General features: G+C 41.0%; 1 protein-coding gene and 1 pseudogene across 3 annotated transcripts in view; both read left to right on the forward strand.

The window, feature by feature from the left end:
- Positions 1-27,711, forward strand: part of LOC148015482 (phenylacetaldehyde reductase-like) — a 76,202-nt gene that overhangs the window by 31,070 nt on the left and 17,421 nt on the right. Inside the window, exon 3 of one of the 2 annotated variants that reach the window (XM_087665561.1) lies at positions 11,059-11,097. The exons of the other annotated variant lie outside the window; for it this stretch is intronic. Within the exon in view, the coding sequence (XP_087521687.1) occupies positions 11,059-11,097 (39 nt within the window). The remainder of the gene's footprint in view (positions 1-11,058; positions 11,098-27,711) is intronic. 2 annotated transcript variants of the gene reach the window in all.
- On the forward strand, positions 17,122-24,799 carry LOC148015483 (uncharacterized; annotated as a pseudogene). The gene is made up of 2 exons (XR_015688377.1): positions 17,122-24,291; positions 24,420-24,799. The product of XR_015688377.1 is annotated as an uncharacterized LOC148015483 (transcript).

Consider the following 27,711-nt stretch of genomic DNA (forward strand, 5'->3'; position numbering starts at 1 on the left):
TGTTCGGTATGGAAGCTACTGACGAAGAAGAGGAGCTATGAGGCATGCTGATATGCTTTGCTGCCGGCCTGAACGGTGAACTCCATTTCCCCATGGTAACCCTCAGGCGGACCATGGGGATGATGGATGTGCTTGGTGGTACCACCATGGATACGCTTGGTGGTACCCTCAGGCTAGGTGAGACTCTGTACATTGGTAGAAATGGGCTGCTTGTGCCAAGGGCCACTCGATCACATCAATCGGGGCTTTCCATTGCGGAGGGGCTCGAAAGATAATGCTCAGATGTGGGATCTCGGCCCCAACCCACCAGTTAATGTCCATCATGCAACCTGGCCATTACTCGAAGAAAAGTGTCAGTCCACCTTCTCCCATCCACTGGGAGATGTGCTCTGCCACCTCACTCTTCACCTTCTCCTCTATCTGAGTTGATGTCTAATCTTTTGTGTGAGACGTCTGAAGGAAGAAGGCGTAGTTTGGTCCATTTGGTGGTGCTAGTAGATAGACCTTGCTGCTCCTTGACTTGCATACCACGAAGATTCCTACCTCCAGGGGTAGTGAAAACTCTCTGCGCTCCGCAACTGTCAGGTGAGACCATGGCCCACTACGAAAAAACTCATGTGGTAGCAGTCGTGCTTGTCTCGGGAAAGTGTGATGGCGGTATGGACGGAAGAGCTGGTGGCTGTGTGGAGAGGGGGCTAGACTGCCAGTGAGTGGAGGATGTCGGTGTATGGGGCTCCTCACCACCTGGGGATGGAGTCACCTGTGCTGGGTGGGGATTAGGGGTATTGGTTGGCGGGGGTAATGGTGGAGAGGGGGAGGATGGAAGGATGGTCGGGTGGTCGAAGTTACACGACTGGTGTGTAATGCCAGGAGGCATATTCCATGGTGGATTCCGTGAGGTTTTGCGGTGTATTTCGTAAAATTATATTTATTGCCGGGGCTTATACACAAAATGGATTCCTTGTGCGAAAAGTCGATGGGGACACCTATCCTTTTCGGGCGTCTCGTTAATTTAATGTGCAAGTGGGTGATTCCATAGCGGGTGATTCCGCAAAATACATATTTAAATTAATGGACGTTTATGAGTTTAGAGTGTGCACTCGTAATAAATTAAGGTTAGGACTGAGTTCTAACCAATTTATTTATTTTGTAGTTGAAGACTGCTAGGTATTCACTTTTATCGGTTTAATTTTATTATTTTCTAACAATTGTGAATGCTTCAGTTGATGTGTAGAGCAGGTGGCGCTGGGAAACACTGGGGGATAGCGTGTATTCAAGTTATTTAGAAAAAATTATTATTTTTGATGGATACGTATTTTAGGCATGGCGCCAATATTTATTTTGACGCGCTTATTTATTAAAGTACTTTACATATATTTATTATTTTGTATGCGCATGGACGCACGATTTAAATATTTGTTATTAGACATTGTATTTGGGTATAATCCGACTCTTTAGACGCCCAACCGCTTTATTCTTTATTTGGATAAAAGAAAACACAAAAGCTAAAGCGTGCTAATTGTAAATTTTGGTTATTTTTGAGTTTGGAGTGAATAATATATTAAATACATGCTTTGTGGAGCGCTCAAATAAGGCATGGGGAAAGAATGTACCCAATTAGTTTTTTTGCTTCATGCCATGCAAGTCTTTTCTCTTGTTTTTTGTGCAAAAGTAGAGTTCTTTTATTCTTGGGGACCTTCCGGCGCTCGCTACGTACGCATACAGCATCCGATTTGCGCACCAGTGGTATTAGAGCGAAGCTGAGATTGAGGGCTTCCAATAGCTTACCATCTCGCACGAAGGTGAAGCTTCTGGAACAATCGAGCTCTACAGTCACTCGCGGCAATCCGTCAATATCAACGTGTTTGTGGCAGTGAAAAACCCCTTGCTATACCCTTTGATCACGAAGGACCAGTCGCACGAGGTGGAGGACTAGTAGACAAACTTCCACATAAAGTCGCTTGTTTACAGATAAGCAAGAAGAGGAAGTTTATTATTTATTGCTCAAGTATAATATAAGCTTTAAAAGCTTATAAGAGCTTTAAGCTCTTTGAAATTTCGTCCTGTTGTGGCGAGAGTACGTCGCCATAGACGGTGGCGTAAAAAACGGCCCCCGCTTACACGTCAACAGTAAAAAGAATGACCCATAAATCTTATTAAGCTTAATCACAGTAATCATAAGTTATTTCCTCTGTTATGGATGTTCACACTATTTAAACTTCTGAACCAATTTGAAGCTTCCAGTTGCCTGCATTCACATTGGTTAATCCTGAACCGGGTTTTTGACTTCTCTGCAAGTCCCCGTTCGCACCTGCGGGTTGGCAAAGCCAAAATCCTAGCACACCGATTGCTATACGCAGTCTACAGGGATGAAGTATACGCTTGAAAGAAGACCATGACATCAACTTCAGCATCCGCAAAGAAGAAATATTGCAAAAAGCCATTAAAAAAAGAGAGAAATAAGCCTTGTAAACCCGACTTTGAGCTATGCTCATCCCGCTAACAAGATTTCGAGTGTGTGAGGTTGTTTGAAATTTTGCAGGATATCTGATCAAACCATGGAAGATTTTATGGCCGAAGGTGATTTACCGAAACCAACGATGGAGCAAAAACTGGACCTAATTATGATGCAGCTTCAAGAGGAGTGAAGAGCACGTCAAACTTTGCAAACTCAATTGGCCAGTCTGCAACGATTTACTGTTGACCAAGATGGACCGTAATCTGAAGATATTATACGACGTACGATCGATACGATACTTGAAGCGCAATCTATTCGGAAAGAAACAAAGATAAGTAAAAGAAATTTCAAATTTCGTACTTTCAATGGGTCACGCGATGGAAAGACTATACTTGCCTTTATCAATCAATTTGATGATTATTTCCATGAAGAACAGTATACTGAGAAAGACAAAATTAAGTGTGTCACTAATCATTTAGTGGACAGAGTATCCCTATGGTGGATTGTTATCCGCAAAAGCATTGATTGTCCTACTACTTGGGAGACTTTCCAAAAGAAATTTTTGCAGAATTTTCTTCTACCCCAATTCTACGAAAAAGCAATCAAACAGTGGAATCTTCTGCAACAGAGAGATCGCGAGCCTATTTCACAATATACCGAGCGTTTTTGGAATGCTTTATTGCAACTTCGAATGCTCGAAGATGTACCTGAGGCAATCCATAAGCGCAAGTTTATATTTGGCTTACTTGGACATTTTTATGTGGAGGTGAATATGTTGAAGCCAATGACTCTTGAAGATGCAATTTCCTTGGCTCATGATGTAAGACAAAATTCGAGGACGAGAGAAGTGACCACAACAATTCCCAACTAATGGTAACTTCGGTTCAAAACAATTCAATTCAAATTTTCGAAGATTCAATCAAAATTATTTCCTTCCATCTTCATTTCGTAAACCTTGGACACGACCCTCTGCTTTACCATCAAACACAAATCCAAATCCTAAGCCATCTTTCCAGCCAAATTCCAACATTCCTAAACTTCCTGCCATTACCAATAATATTTCTAAAGCCAAGCCCATAATTTGTTACAAGTGCTATAAACATGGACATCTAGCGGTCAATTGTCAAACCAAAAAGCCAACCGTTCACATCAACTATTTGGGAGCGACAGAAGATGAAGACCATGAATAAATACCAGATTTCACGGAAGACGATGACGATAACGGTACTACTTCAGATATTATATCAGGTATACCAAATCTCTAATTTTTATTAACGATGAAATGTCTTGTGCATGGTAGAGAAAAGACTGTTTTACATGATGATGGGAGTACACACGATTTTATTTCTGTAAAATTGGTCAAAGAATTGAAATTACATATTTTTTTCCCTCATTATCGCATCAAGGTTGCATTCTTAGACACTAGATACAATGGAACATAAGAAGTGCATGACTTAGAAATTAAAATTGGTGATTATGTTGAACTTAGAAATTTCTTAGTTGTGCCTTTGCAATCTAGTGACATTATCTTAGGAATGCCTTGGCGTCATCAGTATAATCCCGATATAGATTATTCCACGTATTCAATGAAGATTAATTCTAATGGGAAACAAATCACATTGCATGGTATGCACACTTTCGATAATTTTCCATTGCTTAGTCATACATAGGCTACATGTGCATTACGAAAAGGTAGCAAATCTTACTTAATATGGGTGAATGTCACAACTCTATAGAAATAGAATTTGTATCCTTTTTCATTAATTTTTCTATATAATGATTTATTAAATTTGTTTCCTTTGCACTAATTAGATATAAAGAAAAGTGCATTGGAGCTGGCCATTGATGAGTGGTCACAGGTTATGGTGGATCCACGCAGTGGGTTAGAGAAAAGATAGTTCACACTTTTACCTATATGGCCCGATTGGGCGCATGTGGCTAGAACTCAAGCATATCAGGGTTAGACTCACACACAGAAAGGATTGATGCCTTGAAGTGTGGGCTAGATCCGTCAGAACAGACAGTTACAATCAACAAGATGGCATGATTATGAAATGCTTGTACAATGTGCATGTGTGGGTTGAAAGCTTGAAATGCACATTTCTTTGCATAGGAAAGTCACATGAAGATTCTGATACCGTTTTTGCGATGTATACGGAAAAAGCTTTCATATGACATCCATATTGGGGGATCCCTAAATTTTAGGAGGTCCCTAATTTTAGGAGCCTCGAATTAGCCTAAAAATGCTAGTCCTAAAAAATAGGGATGTCATTCTAAAAATAGTAAATTCTGTACCTTGACTGTGCTTACTAAATTTGGTTGTTTCTATTATTGACAGTATTCAGCCCAAAAAGGAAGGTCATAGAGAAGAGACAAGCGTCAAGACACTTGTCACACAAGTTTCCAAGTGTCCCACCACTTGTCACATCTCATGACATGTGGCTGTTGGACACTTGTCTTGTGTTACTCCACTTTTCCCTTTTGTACTAGCTCTTCCCTCTCCTATAAATAAGAGCTCGTTTTTCTTCATTCAGCATCATTTTTCTTTGCTATAAACTCATGTACAACACCCACAGATAGCCAGAAACTGGCCCCATCCATCCCCATCATCATCTACCACTTCTCCATTATCAAATTCCTCCATATTCCCTCTTCTATCACTGCTGTTTTACAGGACAGCAAGCCTGTAAATTCATTACAGCACCTCCTTCTCGAGCTCTTTCTTCCATTTTAGGAACAAGAAGCAAGCCCTATCCATGTACTGCTGATCAACGATGGAGAAAGGCTGATTTCTCCTCTTTCTTCTCTGATACTGTAAAGAAATCAGTTCTTATCATTGCATAATAGATAATGCATGTGTGTTTGTATATCTTTGCATGATCTTGTGAGAGTGAGAATTACTTCTCCTCACTCTCAGGTTGATTGTAACTGAGCTCTTTCCTAAGGGACTTGGGTTGAGTAGAAATACGTTCCTTCGCGGGGGGGGGGGGGAGGGATTGCCCATCTTCAATCCTCAATCTTGTCTCCATTACTTTTACATTTTCATGGCTGTAATTTTGTGAGTAATTTTCATTTTCAGCTTTAAGTGTTCATTCTCTTTTATATTAAATCTCGAAAACAAGCGAATATCATAATTATTAAGCATACTACGTTGTTCGGAGCGTTTACAGTGGTATCAGAGCTTTGGCTCGGTCCTCACCCCAACACTGGTAGTGGTTACAATTATAAGTTAGTTTATTTTCAGCCCTTGCATTGAGTGCTTGAGCATATTTTTCTTAGTGTCTCAATGGATCGGTCGAGTGCTATCTTTCAAGCCATTCAAAGTATTAGAGAGGAGAATCAGCAAATTCGTGAGCAACTTCTCAAACTAGAAAAAGTTGAGAATCCCAAAGAATTCAAGGAAAGAAGCCCATCTGCTTCAAGGAGACAAAGCCATACCAATGAAAGGAGCCGATCAAGAAGTCCAACTACTTCTAAGAGGCAGTTCCATTCTACTTCAAGACAAAGAAAGAGATCGCGTTGAAGCTCATCCTCTTCTTCAAAGTCATCTGGCATCTACTTTGATGGATCCTCTTCTAGTGACGAAGAGTCACACCCTTCTCATGGAAGACCTCATCATCGTCAAAGGCGTTGACATTCTTCACCCTCGTCTCCATCTTCAACCCCATCAAGCACTTCATCATCTTCAATCTCAAGATCCGGGCATGGACGAAGGCATAAGAAGAAGAAGAAGACTAAGTCACTATCTCAACTTGAAAAGAAGATCAAGTTCAATATGTATGATGGTTTTCGAAATCTTGATCTTCTTTTGAAGTTTATTCGTCAATTTCAAATTTTGTATGGTCGTGACAAGTATAAAGAAAAAGAAAAGATTAAGTTTGCAGCTTTACATTTGACCGACTTAGCCCATACTTGGTGGACGGGGTTGGAATATGATCATGCTGTCCCAAAATCATGGTGGTTCTTTGTTCGCATGATACAAAGCCAATTTCTTCCTGTTCATTTCAAAAGAGATGTAAAAATGGAATGGGATCAGCTTTGGCAAAGGAAAAATGAGTCACTTGGTGACTATACCAAGAGATTTTGGGAGCTACTTTTGAAGGTCCAACATTTCAAGAAGATCAGCAGTTCAGAAAAGCTTAGGAAGTTTCAAGGAGGTTTGCATTTTAAACTTCGTACTGCTCTTAATCATTATCATTGTTCTAGTCTCAGGGAAATCATTGACCATGTTGAGACATGGGAAATGGAGCACAATGGCAACAAATCATTCCAAAAGAATGATAAGAAGAGAGTAGCTGATGATGAGGAGTATTCAGCCCCAAATGAAGGACAAAAACAGCGGCAAAAGTAGCCATCAAATCAAAAGAAGATGAAGCCCTATGCACCTTCTAATGCTCCTTAATTTCGCTCCAATCTATACCCACAAGCAAAGAAACTTTCCGAAGAAGTAAAGTAGTGCTTAATGAAAGAAGGGAAGTGCTTTAAATGTGGACAAATAGGCCACATAGCAAAGCAATGTCCAAACAAAGGACAAAGCAAGGTTTCTGACAACAAGCCTAAGTTGCCAGTGAAAATCAATGCTATCAGTGACGTAGTTGCAAACACAACTCACACTCTAGAGATGCACAAATTATTAAAAGCTTGGGGACAGTTGCAAGGTAAGCAAGCACTATTCTTGATAGATCTTGGGGCGAATGAAAATGTCATTTCCTTGCAATTAGCTAAAGAGCTTGAATTAAAGAATGAAGAGATGGACACTCCGGCAGAGGTTCGCCAAGCTTTAAATGCCGATGAAGGTGACACAGTGAAAATTGTGACACCCTACATTGGGAAGCTCAAGTTTCAAATTCAAGGCTACAGTGACGAAGATACCTTCTGTATCAGAGACCTTGATGGCTGCGATGTGATTCTTGGCATGCCCTGGAATCATAGAGTAGATTCAACCATCTTCTCTCAGAAAAAGAAGGTAGAACTCACCAACAAAGGCAAGAAGTACGAGATCCAAACTGGAGTTTCTGGAGACACCATACCTATGGTAAGCCATATGCAAGTCTCTAGAGCAATTAAGGATTGTGTTCAATGTTGTTTGCTTTATGTCGCTGATGTAAAAGATAATATGAATGCTGAAAACCAAGAGCGACTTCAGCTCTTGGAAAAGTATAAAGATTGTTTTTTGGAAGATCTTCCTTATCAGCTTCCCCCAGAAAGGCCAGAAGACCATCATATTGGTATTATTCCGGGCAGTTCTCCTCCTAATATAGCACCATACCATGTGAGCCGTCCTTAACAAGAAGAAATCAGAAAGCAAGTCGAAGACCTACTTAACCGTGGGCTAATTAGGCCAAGTAGCTCACCATTTTGTTCACCGGTTCTTCTTGTTCAAAAGAAAGATGGCACATTCAGGATGTGCATTGATTATCGAGCCCTCAACAAAATCACTTATGAGTCCTCATGGTCTCAAGGACGATGCAAATTTGGGACTCATGATACGTCTCCTCCTTGGGCATTGGAGCTGGCCACTGATGAGTAGTCACAGGTTATGGTGGACTCACGTGGTGGGTTAGAGAAAAGATAGTTCACACTTCCACCTATATGGCCCAATTGGGCGCCTGTGACTAGAACTCACGCATATCAGGGTTAGACTCGCATACAGAAAGGATTGATGCCTTGAAGTGTGGGCTAGATCCGCCAGAACAAACAGTTACAATCAACAAGATGGCATGATCATGAAATGCTTGTACAATGTGCATGTGTGGGCTGAAAGCTTGAAATGCACATTTCTTTGCATAGGAAAGTCACATGAAGATTCTGATACCGTTTTTGCGATGTACACGGAAAAAGCTTTCATATGACATCCATATTGGGGGGTCCCTAAATTTTAGGAGGTCCCTAAATTTTAGGAGCCTCGAATTAGCCTAAAAATGCTAGTCCTAAAAAATAGGGATGTCATTCTAAAAATAGTAAATTCTGTATTCTGATTGTGCTTACTAAATTTGGTTGTTTCTATTCTTGACAGTATTCAGCCCAAAAAGGAAGGCTATACAGAAGAGACAAGTGTCAAGACACTTGTCACACAAGTTTCCAAGTGTCCCACCACTTGTCACATCTCATGACATGTGGCTGGACACTTGTCTAGTGCTACTCCACTTTTCCCTTTTGTACTAGCTCTTCCCTCTCCTATAAATAAGAGCTCGTTTTTCTTCATTCAGCATCATTTTTCTTTGCTATAAACTCATATACAGCACCCATAGATAGCCAGAAACTGGCCCCATCTATCCCCATCATCATCTCCCACTTCTCCATTATCAAATTCCTCCATATTCCCTCTTCTATCACTGCTGTTTTACAGGACAGCAAGCCTGTAAATTCATTACAGCACCTCCTTCTCAAGCTCTTTTTTCCATTTTAGCAATAAGAAGCAAGTCCTATCCATGTACTGCTGATCAACGATGGAGAAAGGCTGATTTCCCTTCTTTTTTCTCTCATACTGTAAAGAAATCAGTTCTTATCATTGCATAATAGATAATGCATGTGTGTTTGTACATCTTTGCATGATTTTGTGAGAGTGAGAATTACTTCTCCTCACTCTCAGGTTGATTGTAACTGAGCTCTTTCCTAAGGGACTTGGGTTGAGCAGAAATACATTCCTTCGGGGAGGGGGGGGTTTGCCCATCTTCAATCCTCAATCTTGTCTCTATTACTTTTACATTTTCATGGCTGTAATTTTGTGAGTAATTTTCATTTTCAGCTTCAAGTGTTCATTCTCTTTTATATTAAATCTCGAAAACAAGCGAATATCATAATTGTTAAGCATACTACGTTGTTCGGGGCGTTTACAGTGAATGAAATTAAAGTTAAAGAAAATCAGATGTATCCTAGACATCCACAAATTTTTTCACAATTTCAAGATTGTTTTGCTGCTGACTTACCACCTGGCTTACTATCTATACGTCGTGAAAATCATAAAATAGACCTAATTCCTAGATTACAACCACCATATAAAGCACCTTATAGACATAACCAAATTGAACAGAAAGAAATTCAAGTCCAAGTTGAAGAATTGTTAACCGAATGACTCATTAGGCCTAGTAGTTCTCCATTTGGTGCGTCTGTCCTATTAGTGAAAATGAAAAATAATAGCTATAGGATGTGCATTGATTATCGTGCCCTAAATAAGATCACTGTCAAGAATGGATATCCGATCCCTAGGATAGACGATCTTATGGACAAACTACAAGGGTCTGCAATATTTAGCAAGATAGATCTTAAATCTGGATACCATCAAGTCCGATTGGACACATCTGATATTTTCAAAACTGCATTTAGAATACAATTTGGACACTATGAATTCCTTGTTATGCCTTTTGGTTTAACTAATGCACCAGCAACATTCAGTCGTATGATGAATCGCATATTTTTGAAGTATCAGCATTGCGTCATTGTTTTCTTTGATGACATATTGGTTTTCAGTAAGAATGAGAACGAGCATTATGAACATTTATCCTTGGTTTTCAAATTATTGAAAGAGTATCAATTATATACTAATCTTGAAAAGGGTGAATTTTTTCAAACACAAATTGAATATTTAGGACATATTGTTTCATCTAAAGGTATTAAAGTTGACTCTAAAAAGATAGAAGCAATTTTGAATTGACCGATACCTAAAAATGTGCACGAATTACGTTCTTTCTTAGGTCTTGCTAGCTTTTATAGAAAATTTGTGAGAAAATTTTCATTGCTTGCATTACCTTTAACTAAATTATTAAATAAATGCATTGTGTATCATTGGTCCAAAAATCAGCAAAAATCCTTTGATTTACTGAAACATGACTTAACTCATGTTTCTGTATTGCAACTTCCTGACTTTACTAGACCATTTTTCCTAGTAGTGACTCACGTTAGTGGATCTGGAATAGGAGTTGTCTTTATGTAAGATTTCCATCCCATAGCCTACTTTAGCTACAAACTTAAACCCTTTGAACTTAAGTATTCTAGTACAAGCTTTACGTCAATGAAAATACTATTTAATGGGATCTGAATTCATGATCAAAACTGACCAACAAAGTATTAAACATCTCCTTAGTCAGCCACAAATATCTGACAGACACATTAAATGGATTGCTTTTATTCAAAGTTTTCATCCATTTATACAATATCAACCCAGAAAAGAAAATGTTGTTGTCGATGCTTTAAGTAGAAGACCGACTATTCATAATATCTCTGTAATATCTTTTGATTTTCTTCTCCCTTTGAAAGATACCTATGACCAAGACCCTAGCTTTCAAGCTGATTGGAATAAATTAGTTGCAAATAACTGGATTCCAATTGATTCATTGTCTTACATTGATGGATTTATGTTTTATGAAAAAAGATTATGTGTAATTGTTTCATTTCGATTATTTGTTTTGCACGAAATTCATTGTCTTCCAAATCAAGGCCATAGAGAATTATTTCTACTTTGCGTACATTGATTAAAGATTTTTATTGGTCACAAATGAAATCTGATGTTTTTAACTTTGTATTTGAATGTTTAATTTGCCAAAGAGTTAAACGACACCATGGTAAACAATATGGTTTATTAATGCCTTTACCAATTTCAGAACGATCATGGGAACAGATTTCAATGGATTTTATTACTGGTTTGTCCAATACTAAAGCTAATCATGATATGATTTGGACTATTATAGATAGGTTTAGCAAACAAACCTATTTCATTTTATGCAAGAAAACGTTAACTGCATCTCAAGCTGCTCAATTGTTTTTGAAAACTGTTTTTACTAATCATGGTTTGTCAAAAGTTATTATTTCTGACCGTGATTTTAGATTCTGTAATAATTTTTGGACTACTTTGTTTGCTAATTTAGAAACAAAGATTGATTTTTCATCTGCATTTCATCCTGAAACAAATGGGCAAATAGAAGCTACTAACAGCACAATTTTAGATCTTTTGCGTGCATATACAATTTTAAAACCACAAACATGGGATACACATTTACATTTACTTTAGTTTGCATACAATAACACACCGCATATAGCTACACAAAAAACACCATTTGAAATCATTTATGGATATAGATTACCTACACCTGTTACATCATTGTCAAACAAAGTTCAAGTTGCTGATGATATTGCTAATATGCATGCTACTATTTTTTATGAAGTTCAAGATATAATTGCGAAAGCCTAGCAATCATATACAAAACAAGCTAACAAAAAAAGAAAAGCTATGAGTTTTAAAGTTGATGATTATGTTTGGTTACGTATTGAAAAGAGAAGATTACAAAGTGTCGACAAACACCCTGTTGTAAAGTTAGCTCCAAGATTTTATGGACCTTTCAAGATGATTCACAAAATCAATGACAATGCATTTAAACTAGAATTACCCTAACAATGGAAAATCCACAACACTTTTCATATCAATTTGTTACGACCTTTTAGAGGCCAATTACTTGTACACCATGTCTATGAAAACATTCCTTTGTTAGAAGAAGAAACTGAAATCCTTGAACTTGAAACTATTTTAGATACTGACTTTATGACCACTAGAACTGGCCGTAGATATTCTAGATATTTGGTTAAGTTTAAAAATTATCCTGTTGAAGAGGCTCAATGAATGCACGCTCGTGACCTAAGTGCTTACCGCTCACTGTTGGCTCTACATTGAGCTAATAGCAATTGAGAACAATTGCTATTCCACCCCGGGGGTATGATGCAAGGAGGCATATTCTACTGTGGATTCTGTGAGGTTTTGCGGTGGATTTCGTAAAATTATATTTATTGCCGGGGCTTATATACAAGGTGGATTACTTGTGCGAAAAGTCGATGGGGACGTCTGTCTTTTTTGGGCGTCTTGTTAATTTAATGTGCAAGTGGGTGATTTCATAGCGGGTGATTTTGTAAAATACATATTTAAATTAATGGACGTTTATGAGTTTAGAGTGCGCACTCTTAATAAATTAAGGTTAGGACTGAGTTCTAACCAATTTATTTATTTTGTAGCTGAAGACTGCTAGGTATTCACTTTTGTTGGTTTAATTTTATTATTTTCTAACAATTATGAATGCTTCAGTTGATATGTAGAGCAGGTGGCGCTGGGAAGCACTGGGCGATAGCGTGTATTCAAGTTATTTAGAAGAAATTATCATTTTTTATGGGCGCGTATTTTAGGCGTGACGTTAATATTTATTTTGATGCGCTTATTTATTAAAGTGCTTGACATATATTTATTATTTTGTATGTGCATGGACGCACGATTTAAATATTTGTTATTGGACATTGTATTTGGGCACAGCTCGACTCTTTGGATGCCCAACCGCTTTATTCTTTATTTGGACAAAAGCAAACACAAAAGCTAAAGCGCGCTAATTGTAAATTTGGGCTATTTTTGAGTTTGGAGATGAATAATATATTAAATACATGCTTTGTGGAGCGCTCACACAAGGCATGGGGGGAGATTATACCCAATTAGTCTTTTTGCTTTATGTCGCGTAAGTCTTCTTTCTTATTTTTTGTGCAAAAGTAGAGTTCTTTTGTTCTTGGGGACCTTTCGGCGCTCGCTATGTACGCATACAGCATCCGATTTGTACACTAGTGTGGGGGGAGCCAGTAGTTCTGGAAGGGGGGACTGTGGACTAGGGTCGGGGGGGGGGAGTCGTGGAGAGGGGAGGGGAGTGAGCGAGTGGGGGATATGGGCCCTTGGGTGAGGTGGCTTGTGACACCTCTGTGGAGAGTGGATGTGTAGGCCTATGGTCCTGTCAGGTGGGGTGAGGAAGTGGGACCGTGTGGTGTTTTGCTGGGGGGGCGACGGTCGCCCTCCTGCTCCTTGCTGCTGTAGTTGTGTTTGAGGGGCTAGCTGCTCCCCCCCTGCCGTCTCCCTCTTTGTCGTCTCTGGACCCATGCGAAGCCGTTCACGTCCACCTGTGGGCCTGTCAGCGAAGCTGCCTTGACTTTGAGACACGTGCACTCTGTTGCCAGATGCTCAAAGTCATGGCAACATAGGCATTGCCCAGGCTGCCCAGTCACAATAACTTGCTGCCTAAAGGAGTGTGCGCTTGCCTTAATCTCTAGAAACTGTGGTATATTCTTTGTCTCTTTCATTGCCACCCGTACCTTTAGGACTCTTGTGGCTGTCATTGCGCCTGCAAAAGAGGCGGGAGGGATAGTGCCGAAGAGCCATCTAAAGTCTTCCACAAGTTGGCAATACTCTATCGCCAGTCTGGGGAAGAGTAGGGTGACCGGGTGTCTAAGGAAACTGTTGTGGAGCGTGAATGCCTCCACAGTGAAGCCACTGTACCAAGGGACCATGTAGATGACCCCCTTCATGGAGGGATAAGGTAAACTGGCCACTAACTCATGGATTGCGTTTGCAGAAGTGAGTCGTACCATGAAGATTCCTTGCCCCATGAGAATCGCCTCCACGATCTGCGCCGTGTCGATGCGCAGCGTGGAGTGAAGCCAATCCTGAAGCTAAGCCCTAGATAGGGAGTGCCCTACGACCTGATCGAAGATTGCTATTTCTTTTAGCTCTAGCTTTGTGACACGGACTACTAAGAGTTGTTCCTCAAAGAGAGCTATGCGCAAGGTATTTGATTGGGGGGCACTCACAGAATGCACCAGTGTCTGACTAGAGGTTTCCATTGCGTGTCCCTTTTGAGAATCTACCAATCACATTGTTGTACTGTCGGAGGAGGGGGTGTTACTGCAAGTGGTGTGATACCAAGGATGGGGGTTCTATTTTCTAACTGTGGTGGAGACACGTGATGCCACGGGTGATTGTCAGGCTGGAGCTACACGGGGGGGGGGACCTGGATTTGCAAGGTGAAGGCTAGCGAGTGCCTGGGGGGTCAGAGTGGTGTCGTGGAATGTGGTGGGCCTGCATCGTCTGCCTGCGGGAAGTGGGGGGGAAATACCAGGGCGGGGGGGCAGCGCTAATGGGTTGCAGGCGAATGGAGTCACAATACGAACGAGGTGTAGGCGGGGGGGGGGGGGGGGAGAGGGAGGGCACAAGAGGCGGCACAATGGAGATGCAGGCGGCGGGAACGATAGGGTGGGGGGCAGCGTGATGGCGAGAAGGGAGGGCTGTAGGGGCACAGCATGATGGCGAGGAGCAGGAGGCGCAGCTTAATGCCGAGAAGGGGGGGCAGCGCAATGGCGAGAGGCAGGCGAGAGGGATGGGGGGGCACGATGCTAGTCAGCAGGGGGGAGTTCGACGGGGTTACGATGCCGGGGGCGAGGGTAGCAGCGCCTCGGTAGGGAGCCGTTTCCAATAGCACTACCATACAATGGAAGCGCTATATCTCCACGTACTTCAACCTTTAGCAATACAGGTTAAAGAAATACTGCAAGGGCACCGATTTTGGGGCCAACTAGGTGTCCAATGTCCAAGATTAAGTGGTAACATTTGCATTTTTAGTTGATGTGAATCTTATGCTTGCTGTAATTGTTGATTAATCAAGTCGTTACCACCCTCTTTGAGAAGGAAGGTTGGTTATATGGTTACATTGCCAAGATACCATGAAATCCTTTGAAGTGATGGGCCTGAGGCACTTGATTGGAAGTCAAGAGCTTTGCTCAAGTGCTGAAATTTTTCTCAGCTAAGCATTCACAACAAGATGTCTTTATACAGTGAGATGGAATCAAGTAGTGATGATACCTCTTAGTATGCACATTCACATGGGGAAGGAGGAAATGCAATGTTGAAAATGTTGCTAAAGTTCAAGTTGCAGGGTCTTCCAGGCAAAAGGATGTTGATGATCAGTCACCAGCAAGAGAAATAAGAATTTGACGATAAGTTTAAAGATTGAAATGCTTGTACACTTGGCAATATCCTCAGTTTGTGTGCTGTTTAAATACCTTAAAGGAGGGCAGCAAAGGCAAGAAGAGGAAATCGTTTTCATCAAGAGTTTTGGGACAGCAAGTTGTATTGAAGGAAGAGTCAATCCAGTAGCATGATGTTCCAAATGTGGGTAATAAGCATAAGCAAATCATGCTAGTGGGGCAATTGATGGATATGCAAGGCCAACTTGGAAGTGCCAATCCATTTAGTTATGGACAACAAGGCATGCATGCTAATGTGGGTCACTTGGGATAGTTTGTTGGTGGTTCAAGTTTTCAACCAATGGCTGATAATGCTTCAGTCATGGGGATGCAAGGATAAAATATATTTGGCATGCAACCACCCATGCATGGTATGCAAACCCCAATGTATTTGGGTATGTCAAGTGGGATACAAAATCCTATATATAGTAACATTGGCATGATGTTGGAGTACTATGTGGTATGTTTGGCAATGCATATATGCAACCTGTGAAGATATGCTAGGGTTTACATTGAGAAATACAGAATGTACGAACATGACTAAAATACAATAACTCAGACAGTAATGTGATAAACACAAATCCTAAAAGCAAAACGCAAAATCTGAAATGCAAAACTCAAAACTCAAAATGCAAAACGCAAAACACAAAAAAATGAACACAAAAGAAAAAACTTTGAAGTGAATGAATGAGATAATGTACAAAATGCTCAAGGTAGAGCTGTCCAATAGCTAGTGGCTCTCGTGGGAGTGGATTGAGGGAGGTGTCGATATGTATCGTCCACCGGAGACAGATCCTGAGTGCAACAACCACTAGTCAGAGTAGAGGTTGATAAAGAGAGGTGCTGAAAACACAAAAATGGCCTGATGTAGATGATGGAAGCTGATCATTGGAGGGCTGCACGACAGTTGTAGACCATGTAGCAGCAGTTGATGGGGGTTGGATGTTGAGATGTCAAGCTCAACACGAGTTGACACTCACATGCCTAGAGACCGTTTTCGCCTTCATATCATTGACATGGTTGGCACCTGTATCGGCATGTCATTCTAGTGATACTTTACAGCCATAGTTGCCTCCGTACAACGTACGGTACTGTTCGTACCATACGATTCGTACGGTACGTATCCATACATTTTCATACGTTATTTTGGGCCCATTTGGGCCACCTCGCCTACGCGTCCCACATTCCCTGTGTCCCCCACCTTTGCTCCTACGCGTTCCGGTTGTATGCGTGGCACTTTTTTGGGGGAGGGGGGAGCCTTGGATACCTCATCCCACCCCCTTTTCCAACCATGGACTCCCCTCCCCCCCCCCCTCCCAACCCTCTTTGGATTCCTTCCTACTGGCAACCCTCTCTTTGACCGTTGACCCCTCTTTGACTGTTTGAACTTTGACCCTTCTCTCATCTACAAAAGGTGCTCCTCTCCTCCATGCTTCCATACCAATTTAGCAAGCACCTACCATTCTTATCTTCCTCTCTTGGATCTTGAATGGACTTGTGATTTATCATTCTTGAATCTAATCTCCCATCCTCTCTTTCTCGTACCCTATCGAAGCATTTGCCATTCTCAAATCTCATCTCCCATCCCCTCTATCCAACACCCTATCAAAGCATTTGCCATTCTCATCTTCTATCCCCTCTCTCTCATTCTTGCTCTTTCAACTTTACCCCAACCCTCGGGCCTCTTAAGTCTTCCTCCCTTTCAACTTTCAAGACTCAAGTTTCAAGAGTCGAGACTCAAGCATCTCTCTCTCTTTCTCCCCCCCTCCCCCCCCCCCCCCCCCCCCACTCTCTCTCTCTCTCTCTCTCTCTCTCTCTCTCTCTCTGTGGCCTCTTTATCGATCATCGGTACCATGACTCGTGAGAAGCACGAGGCCTTCAATTTGCACACGATCCATGTGGAGAGGGATACAAAGAAGTCCAACTCCCACCATTGGACATGCAAGTATTGCGGGAAGCGCTATACAAGTGGTGCAACTTGGCTTCTCCAACATCTTTCCAAGACCGGGGGGGGGGGGGGGAAGGTTGCTCTCCATGCAAGGAGATCCCTCAAAACATCTCGGAGGAGATTCTCGCCAAGATAAGAGAGGGATCCACAAGAGGAGGAGGAAGTGGCTTATCGGCACCAACTCCTATGCCTACTAACGAGGAAGCATCAAATGTAGGCATATCTTAAACCGATATGGGAGAGGCCTCTACCATTGGTGGTGGGGGCTCCACATCCGCATCCGGCCCCGGTAAAAGACAGAGTGGAGGCTCACACAGTGCTGGAGAGACAATCCTCTCTCTCTCTTAAGCTTCCGTTCATGTGCATGGATCGGTTGCCGTTCTTAGAGAAAGGCAATGACTTGCGGACATTGAAATTGCACGTATGGTGATTGAGTGCAATCTTGCATTCAATGTCCTAAAGCAAGAGCAATGGAAGAAGATGATAACAGCCATTGCCAATGTGGGTACATGTGAAGGATGGACCGGTGTTACATACAACGGCATGAGGACGAAAAAGATTGATGAAGAGAAGGAGAGGATTAATAGAGTCATTGATCCTATTCGGGCCGTATGGATAAAATATGGTTGCTCCATTCTCATCGACAAATGGAGTGATCGTAAGAAATAGGGCATCATCAACATACTTGTCTCATGTCCACTTGACACTTACTTTTTGCGGGCTGTAGATACCGGCAAGAGGGGGAGGAAAATGATGGGCGTATTCCTCTACCGCCACATTCGACAAGCTATCATTGAGGTATACATTGCCTTTTAAATTTGTTTCCATTTCTTTCATTATGATAATTGATTTATACATAACTGTCTCTCTCCCTATTCTAATTTCTCTCTAGTATCTATCTTGATTTTCTCTTTCTCCCCGGACCGCAAGGCCCCCGTCCCCATCTCTCTTCATTTTTGGATCTATAAAGTTGAAAGTTAAAATTTGAAAGGCTCAACTCTCTCTTTCCCTCTCTAACCTCCAAGTATTGTTAGTATACTTGTAATTTGTTAACTGTGGTTATAGGTGGACCCCTCAAATGTGGTATAAGTTGTTACCGATAATGCATCGAATTGTCAGTGCATGGGCCGTTTGCTTGAGGCCGAGTTTCCCACGATTGTGTGAACTCGATGTGCAAGTCATTGTTTGGACTTGCTCATAGAGGACATTGGAAAGCTCAAGTGGGTGAAGAGGATGGTCTGCAAAGCTACATCAATTGTCACATTCTTCATGGTAAAGGTAAAGGTGCTTGCGATGTATCGTGAGCATAGCACATTGGAGTTGAAGAAGATTTCTTCAACTGGCTTTGCTTACATGCGGTTATTACTGGAGCGCCTTTATGAGGTGCGGTCCGTGCCTTGCGCCAAACAGTGGTTTCCACTCTATGGAATGAGTGGGATGAGCATGAGACAGAGTAGGCCAAAGGCATGCAGCGCTTGTGCCTTAATGAGCAGTTTTGGGAAAAAGTCCGTGCCGTTGTCATTGTCATGACTCCCTATAGTCTATTGCCGCACTAACTTACCCATGATGAGGGCTATGATGAGCATGGGTAGTTCGAAGCAGGTAAATTTTAAACGCTTAATCATAACATTTAAATTTTGTTGTTTTAAACTTTGAACCTTGAAATGTATACTTTACAATTTAGACTTTAGCATTCACAATGATCAATCTGATGTGCATGAGTGCATTGTGTAGGTGAATGCTGATAGATTCAAGTTGATGGGCGACACTCTTCCGAGTATACATCAGGAGGTGGATGAGGAGATGATTTTTGCAGAGCTCTATTGAGAGCTTATAGTAGCAAATACTCGTGATACTCGCAGTCAGCGTGCTCGTGGGAAAGGAGTTTGAGTAGGTGGTAGCAGGGGCATGGTCATTTGACACCCTCCATCATCGAGGAGGGGTGGTTTGAGTGACTTGCAAACATTTGTAAGGCGGAGCTGTAGTAGCTCACATCCTGTGCCTCATGATGACATCCCCACCTTGCCTACACAGCCGCCACCTAGGAAGCCATCATTTGATGATGATAATAACCTCATCAGTGAGGATGCGTATGAGCATGTCTCATCATCTGATGTCAGGGAGTCATCTTCAGACTCTCTTGATGAGCACTCACATGGTTCTAATGATGATGATGATGATGATGATGATAGTGATGCCTCATCATAGATTCATAGGTTTTTTTCTTTTTTGTATTAGATATACTAGAATCTAGTTGTATCGCGTGTTTTGTGCAGCCCATGTGACCGCGATGGTCACCCTCATGTATTCATCTTATTCTGTAATAAAATGGCTGTTTTCACTTTAAATATGTATTCTATGATCTATCATTTAATGATTTATGGTTTTTGTAATTTAAAAAATTATCTTAATTTTTTTTCGTACTAATATCATACCATACCTTATAAAATCATAAGGTACCATTTAGTACCGTATTTTATCATACCGTACCATACCGTATCATACCTTTCGTACCTGACAACTATGTTTACAGCTAGACATTAGTTAGTCCACCTATCTGAGTTATGGATATCTATCTAGTTAACTTTCTAGTAGCGTGTTCACACTATGGACCGCTTGTATATTATATGTGTTTTTTTTTTTTGTAGACTAGGGTTTTCACTTTTTATCTTGTGTGCATTCTCTCTATGTGTTTTTGTGTCTTGCAAGAGCTCAAGTTCTCTCTCTCCCCCTATCTTTTCGATATTAGAGCAGGGTTCAAGCAAGGAGTTGTGAGCTGCAAGCACAAGAGCCTTGTAAGAAAGCCTTGCTATGGAGATCACTTGTGGAGATCTCTCTCATACGATCTTTGATTGACGAGCTATCTTCATGAGCTTGGAGTGCTCGAGGGAGTGTTATAAATCTTTGGTCTACACTTATGTGGTTGGATTTACGTTTCAGGCATGGTTTGGCCTCTGTTCAAGAGTTAAAGACTATTCATCTGCGAATCTATTTAGGTACACGAACTCTACAAACCTCATCATTTCACAAACAAGTTGCAGGTGCTAGATGTGATAGATAGTATTTAGATATTATTAGACATTACAGGTGTTGCTTAGGGTATGCTTGTGTACTGAGTACAGTATGGGTAATAGTTTACCTGAAATAGTAGGTGGTTGATAAAAGCAGTTTTATGAATCCTGCTACACAATGTCTGAGGGATTTAATCATATTGTCAGTGACAAGCTTGACAAGTATAACTTCCATGCTTGGAAGTTCAAATTGACCAATTTTCTTATGGATAAAGGTTATTAGGACTTCACTAAATGAGATAATGCTAAGGCTCTGGAGTTATCGGCGGAGGAAAATGCCATGCTCGAGAAGACCAAGGCATTTAAGGAATGGAATCAGGGTGCTCAAAAAATTTTATACTGGCTTTCCAGTAGTGTTTCAAACAATATGGTTGGGTATATACAAGATGCAAATAGTCCTGTAGAAGCGTGGAATAACTTGGTCAAACTTTTTGGTATAATTTCAAAGCTAGAAAGTTAGAGTTGAAGTCTGAGTTAAACAATGTCAAGCATGACAATCTATTTATTAATGACTATGCATTGAAGATTAAGAGCATTGTTGAAGCTCTTAGATCTATTAAAGTGCAAGTTGATGATGATCATATAGTGCCTTTTGGATGGCTTGCATGAGGAGTACAAGTAGTTTCGAACCTTTATTAACAAAAGAGATACCATCCCTAATTTTGCAGATCTAATGTCTATATTGATATTAGAAGAGAAAAATGTATTTTTGCATCTTCGTCACAAAGTAATAACAGTCCAGAATAGCTACTATGCTCTAATATAAGTAGAGATACAGGTCGTAGTGGTAGAGTCTACAGTGGTGATTGCATCAAATGGATGTAAAGAATGTATTCTTACACGGTTAGTTGCAAGAAGTGTTCATGTAGTAGCCACATGATTATGAGAGCATAGTTCACTCTGATTATGTATATAGGCTATGCAAAGCCTTGTATGGGCTGAAACAAGCACTGAGAGCATGTCATGACAAGATTTTTATGTTGGAAATACAAATCACTCACTTTATGGGCGTCAGAGCGATAAGGGCATTGTTGTAGGTGGTAAATCCCTAATTACAACTTAATTACAACAGCAAACAATTAGTGCAAATCTGAAAATACAAAATTTCCAACTGATCTTTGGACAATGTACACCTGATTGGCCCCAAAATTGGTGCCCATTTAGGTATTTCTTTCACTTTATGGAAGAAAAAGTTGATTTACAATGGGATTCTCCCAATCCCTTTCGGTATTCCAACTTCCCTTGCTGTTCAAAATCACTCGTAAGTCCTTAACCTGATTTGCCCCTTGATTCGGGCAATCGATTGGCTTTCACCCGCTTTGATGGAGATGGAAAATACCCCAAATTCAATTATTTTCTGGTCCCTCCACTTGAATAGGCTAAACACAGCTTCAACCTTGTTGAATCCAAGTCTTGGAGCTTCCAATTTTTGGCACGCTTCTTGAGGCTATTGCTAAACCCTAATTTTTGCTTACAGTAGAGAAATCTGAAATTTCTCAACCTGCAAGGATCCAAATGCTGAGATCTTCAAAGCAAAGTTGTGAAATGGCTAGGAGATGAGAGGGAAATCTGTAGAGAGAGAAAATTTAGAGTTTTGTTGTGAAGAATGAGTAAAAATCAGTCAAATGCAGTTGCTGCCTTGTCACAATAGCTTGTAGATGCAAAGATCTGAAGAAAATCAGTCATTTACTACTGCTACCCTGTCTCAACAGCCTGTAGATGCTATCTCCTGCTGTTGATTGGTCTTCTCCTGCCCTTGGTAGCCTCAAAAGGTCCTCGAATGGCTGCAAATCAGACCAACAGCCTCCCCTCCCTCTCTCTTGTAGGCTGAATTTATAAAAATGCATCTCTCCTGTCTCTAAAGACGTTTTTCTATCTTGCATGGGCATTTTTGACAAGTGGCAGCCTTTCCAAATGGTTTTTTCAGCATTTTTCATAATTAAATATTAATTTTCAATCTTTAAATATTGACAATTAAGCTAATAATTATTTCAATGTCTTGAAAAATAATATGACTGGCCAATAATTAAATTGGCTAGGCAACTTCCATTTCCGAGTGTCTCTATGCCATCTTTGACCATCAGATTGATGCTAGGTACCATTAGACACCACTTCTCTAGTGTCACCAATTGATACTTATGGCCAAATGGATGACCTAGGCCAACAATTGAACACGAGATACCACCAAGTACCTGTGCAGTATAACTTATAGCAACTTTTACCTTTGACATCCCGTGATTTCTTCGGGTCTCGGGCTCATAAATTTACTTTAACCCTAGATCATAGTCACACGAAACGCCATTTCTGGCGTTTTAGAAACGCTACAACATTTCTAGAAACGGAAACTCCTAAGAAACTATGTTTCTGCAGACTGCGATTTGGGGCAAAACTTTGGCCCGAATTTGAGCGCCCCTAGACTCCCACATTCCAGTCGACTTTTCACTTGCCTACGTTTCTTCTCTCCACTCTGTCGGGCCTGCTTCTTTATCGACTGAGGACTCCAAAGTCACGCACACAGACACACATATTCTCTCTCTCTCTCTCTCTCTCTCATCTCAAATATTCTATCTCAAATTTCTGTGTGGTTGTACATTGTAGCCTGTGAATCGTGATTCTGATTCGTGAAGTTGTGACCATCTCACGTTGCAGCCTGGGCCCTGCACCCATCATGGTGAAGGATGTTGCATGGGATCATGTGACGATCCTCACCGAGTATAGAGGTGGTGGTGGCTTCTCTTCAAGTGTGGAAGCTCAGTCGGTTAGGCAATCAAAGTGCATCAGTTATAGGGGAGAGGGGAGTAGATGATGTAGCTTTTGCAGCAACAGGGCCATCAAAGAGAAGTAGAGCTACATTGGAGTCAGATGCAGCTTCAGTGGCAGGGGCTGGGGCGCACAGGACTCCATTGGCAGGGTCCACTAGTAGTGAAAGTGGAGTTGGTACAGGTACAGTGGCAGGGCTGGCAAAAGGGTCACTTCAGAAGGCAAGCATTTAGACAAGTTTGCAAAAGCAAGCTATTCAAGAGGCCAGTAGGGAGCTCACTTGCTGCTTTATACAGTGTGCTATATTCTTTAATGTATTGCGAACGCCACGATGGAGATCAGCCATGAGGGCCGTTAGCCGTATTGGATGCGAGTGGGAAGGTCCATCCTATGATGGTATGCGCACATGAGAACTGATAAATGAGAAGATGCGTATACAGGCTCAGTTAGAACCATTGAAGGCCACTTGGGTAAAGTATGGATGTACTGTGTTATGTGATGGGTGGACAGATGTACGTAAACGCACTGTCTATAACATTCTAGTGTCCTCATGCAAGGGGACAATGTTCTTGGAGAGCCATTGATGCTTTAGCTCCTGGTACAGTGATCACAGGCTCGTATATCTATGGGCATATACGCACAGCCATTGAGGAGATAGGGCCAGAAAATGTGGTGTAGGTGATTACGAATAATGGTTCCAATTGTGTTTCCATGGGGCAAATGCTTGAGGCTGCCTATTCCAAGATTAGATGGACTCCGTGTGCATCACACTTTCTTGATTTATTGATGGAGGACTTGCAAAAATTGAATTGGGTAGACACTATTTCTACTACTACAAAGTCCATGGTGAACTTTGTCACCAAGAGGCCTAAACTGTTGAGCATTTATCATGCACACAGTGACCTTGAGTTGTTGAAGCCATCTAGCACACGCTTTGCGTATATGTTTATAGTTGTTGAGTGGATTGTGCGAGTGCGCCATGGCTTGATGCGCACAGTTGTGTCCAGAGAGTGGTCAGCCATGCCTGAGCATCAAGATACACATTATAGGGCTTTTGCACAACAAGCTATGGATGAGACATGGTTCTTGGAGGCTGAAGCTTTTGTGAAGTCCATCAAGCCTATCTACTCCGTTTTATGCATCACTGACATGGAGGGGAGTACTATGGGATTGTTGTATGAGTACATGGATAAGATCGGAGAGGCTTTTGAGAGCAATGCCTATCTTTCTCACTCAAAGTAAGTTCCTTTTAAAGTTTTAACTTTTTCCATTGTGGTATTAACTTATTTTTAGAGTCTAGAAGACACTAATTGTGTGCGTATTTATGATTGTAATTTGTTATAAACTTATACATGTATCAATGTAGGATTGAGGAGCTTCAATGTGTATGGAACACGCGATGGGATTGGTTTTATAGACCAATCCATGCTGTTGCACACGTATTGCATCCTCTATGGCGTGATGAGATGCAATACAAGAATGAGGAGCTAGAGCATGGCATTGAGGAGTACTTCTCAAAGTGGGCAGGAGGAGATGTGCAGATGCTGTGAAGGCTAGAGGATGATCTTCTCCTCTTTCGAAATAGGAGTCTCTCTTTTGGTCGCCCTACAACAAAGCTTCGAGAGACACAGTTGCAGCCTGTGTCTTGGTGGGAGAAATATGGGACATCCGCACCTACCTTGGTAAGTAGGCTAACCCATAAACCATAGTCTAGACTCAACTTTCAAGCTTTAGGACAAACATGAATCATGATACAAGAATCAATTATAATATTTTTTTCTTGTTTTTGTCATGTAATTGGCAAAAACGTCTTGCCATTCGAGTTCTTTCACAAGACTGCAGCTCAGGTCCTTGCAAAAGAAACTGGAGCACTTGGACCCTCTTCCACACAAAGAAGAGGAACTGTTTGACTACAACACAGCTTGAGAGACTTGTGTACTGTCATTGTAATCTTCGCCTCCTCGAGCACACATCTTCATCGTTTAAGTATACTGTATGAATCCTGATGTATCTTTTGATTTTGGAAATTGATGTAGGCTATAGGTAACAGGTTATAGAAGTTAGGATTTAGGACCTCCGACCTAGTATGATAGTATCAAATTTTAATGTCAATAATCAATTGTATGTTAATCATGTATGTCAAGTATTTCTCGATCAAGTGACAAGTGTGGCTTATTGTCATCTATTATCTATATTATATATTAAATCGGGGTCACATATTTCCTTGTATCCCCGTTTCCCCGTTTCTTCTTGGAGACGAAACTCCGTTTCTACCATTTCCGTTTCGCCGTTTCCGAAACTCCAAGTAACTATGACCCCAGTTGCACCTCACATGTGCAACATTTACTTAATCATGTGATTAAAAATTAATCCACATGTTAAGTGAGGTTTCTAAAATACATGTCCTCATGACAGTCCTCCCCCTACAATGGAATTTCCATAGGGCATTATAGTTAACACAACATTGCACACTATTGTTCAACCATTCCTATACCCAACATATGCTGAAAATTACCAGCCAACATAACATAACATAAGACTCACAAACAATCTCAAAAACATTGCCTAATTATTATGTGACATGTCCATTTCTCATGAGCTCAACTCATCTAGCAAAAGCAGACCATAGTATAGCAAAAACCAAGCATAAACCATGGCTAAAACATCAATGCCATCATAACATATAGTGTTGTCCATGGGACTAGATGTAAACCATTGAAAACTGAGCATAATCTGATCATAAACTGATCACCTGCTGATCTGAGAACTGATCACAAACTGCTGCAAATGTGACCCCAAACTGATCACAAACTCATTGCAAAAACTGACCAGCAATCAGTGCAAAAACTGATGCACAATTGATCCAAAAAGTGACCATAAACAGTTCTCAAGCCGATAAAAAATTAAGCCGAAACCGATCAGAAATTTTATCTCAAAATTGAGGCAAAATTCATGCTAAATTGATCATAAGCTGATGCAAAAGTATAGTTCTAGTGCTCGGGTGAAACTCATACTCATCTACATACATCTCACAGTGAGTAGTACACTAAGTAGTGATCTCATGGCAAACGTACTGTCAGCGCAGAACCTTGGATGCATACTAATATACATTCGAGATCGACTACATACGAGAGCTGTCCATAACTAGAGGAGTGGAAGTGCTACCTCCCCCTTGAGCATCAGGCAATACTTTGGACCCTTGCTCTATTGAACGTGACAGAGCCTGAACTAAAGTCGGCTCTAACTGAACGGCATCTAGGTAAAGTTGCAACAACTGAGGATGGTCTGCCAAGTCATTCTCTTCCATCCATTTGGCATCCATTGGTGAATAATTTTGAAATTTCGCCAAGTATCTCCTAGAAACTTTACCTTTGATCTTTCTTTCCTTAGGTGCCAAAATATGCTCATGTACCAAAATCTCATCTAGCTCCTCAACCTCAGGTTGAATTTCAGCAGACATATCCTCTGGTACATCACATAAAAAGGTCTAAGCAAACTGACATGAAAGGCATTGTGTATCCACCAATGTGGAGGTAATTTCAGCTGATATGCCACATCGCTGATCTTCTCGAGCACCTGGAAGGGCCCATAGTATCTCATACTCAACTTCAAATACAATCTTTCTCTTCCTTTCATCTTTTTCAGCCTTGTCTTTTCAAAACGGAGCAATACATAATCACCCTCTGCAAATTGTGAAGCATGTCTGTGGCGATTAGCTGCTCTCTTTTACTTTTTTTGTGATCTCTGAAGTGCATATTTTATCTTTGTATAGGCTATATCGAAGTTTTCCACATAACGATCAGCCTCAAAGATCTTATCCTTAGTTTGCAGAATAGGTGGTACCTTCTTACCATCCTCAACCACCTCAAATGGAGCTTTGCTCGTAGAACTATGCACTGTGTTGTTGTAAGCAAACTCAAGCAAGGGAAAATACTACTCCCACTATGTCTTGTGGTCTGAAACATAGCACCTCAAAAGATCTAACACTGTGGAATTTGCTTCCTCAGACTGACTATTTGTTTGCGGATGGAAGGATGATGAGAATTTGAGCGTGGTACCCATATTCTCAAACAAGATCTTCCAAAATAAACTGGTCATCCGGGGGTCTCGATCACTAATAATCAACTTTGGCATACCATGATACTTAAAGATGTACTACAAAAACAATCATGCCATATGATCAGTCTTTATTTTATTCCTCACCGGAATAAAATAGGCTTGTTTTCTAAACCTGCAAATGATAGTCCATATCCCATCATTCCCTGTAGGTGTCTTAGGAAGCTCAAAAATAAAGTCCATTGCAATGCTCTGCCAAGGCCTATTTGGAATAGGCAAGGGCTGCAACAAACCCGGCATCTTTTGCCTATCATGCTTTAGCTCTGGCATACGATACATGTCTTAACAAACTATTCTATATCATACCTCAAAGTTGGCCAATAAAAGAAATGCTCCATTGCCTTGATCGTGGTATCAATACCTATATGTCTTGCATACGGAGGAGCATGACTTTCGGTGATAACTCTAGGTCTTAACTGCTTTGTGACACATAGTCATCCATGCATCATCAGAAATCCATCTCGTACACAAAGTGTCCATGCCTTTGGCCATTGCAAAGCTGATCATAAACATTAGCAAAGTTCGAATCAGCAACATATTGC

The sequence above is a fragment of the Lygodium microphyllum genome, chromosome 24 (assembly GCF_053477565.2).
Source record: "Lygodium microphyllum isolate KBCC chromosome 24, Lygodium_microphyllum_v1.1.10, whole genome shotgun sequence".
Lineage (NCBI taxonomy): Eukaryota > Viridiplantae > Streptophyta > Polypodiopsida > Schizaeales > Lygodiaceae > Lygodium > Lygodium microphyllum.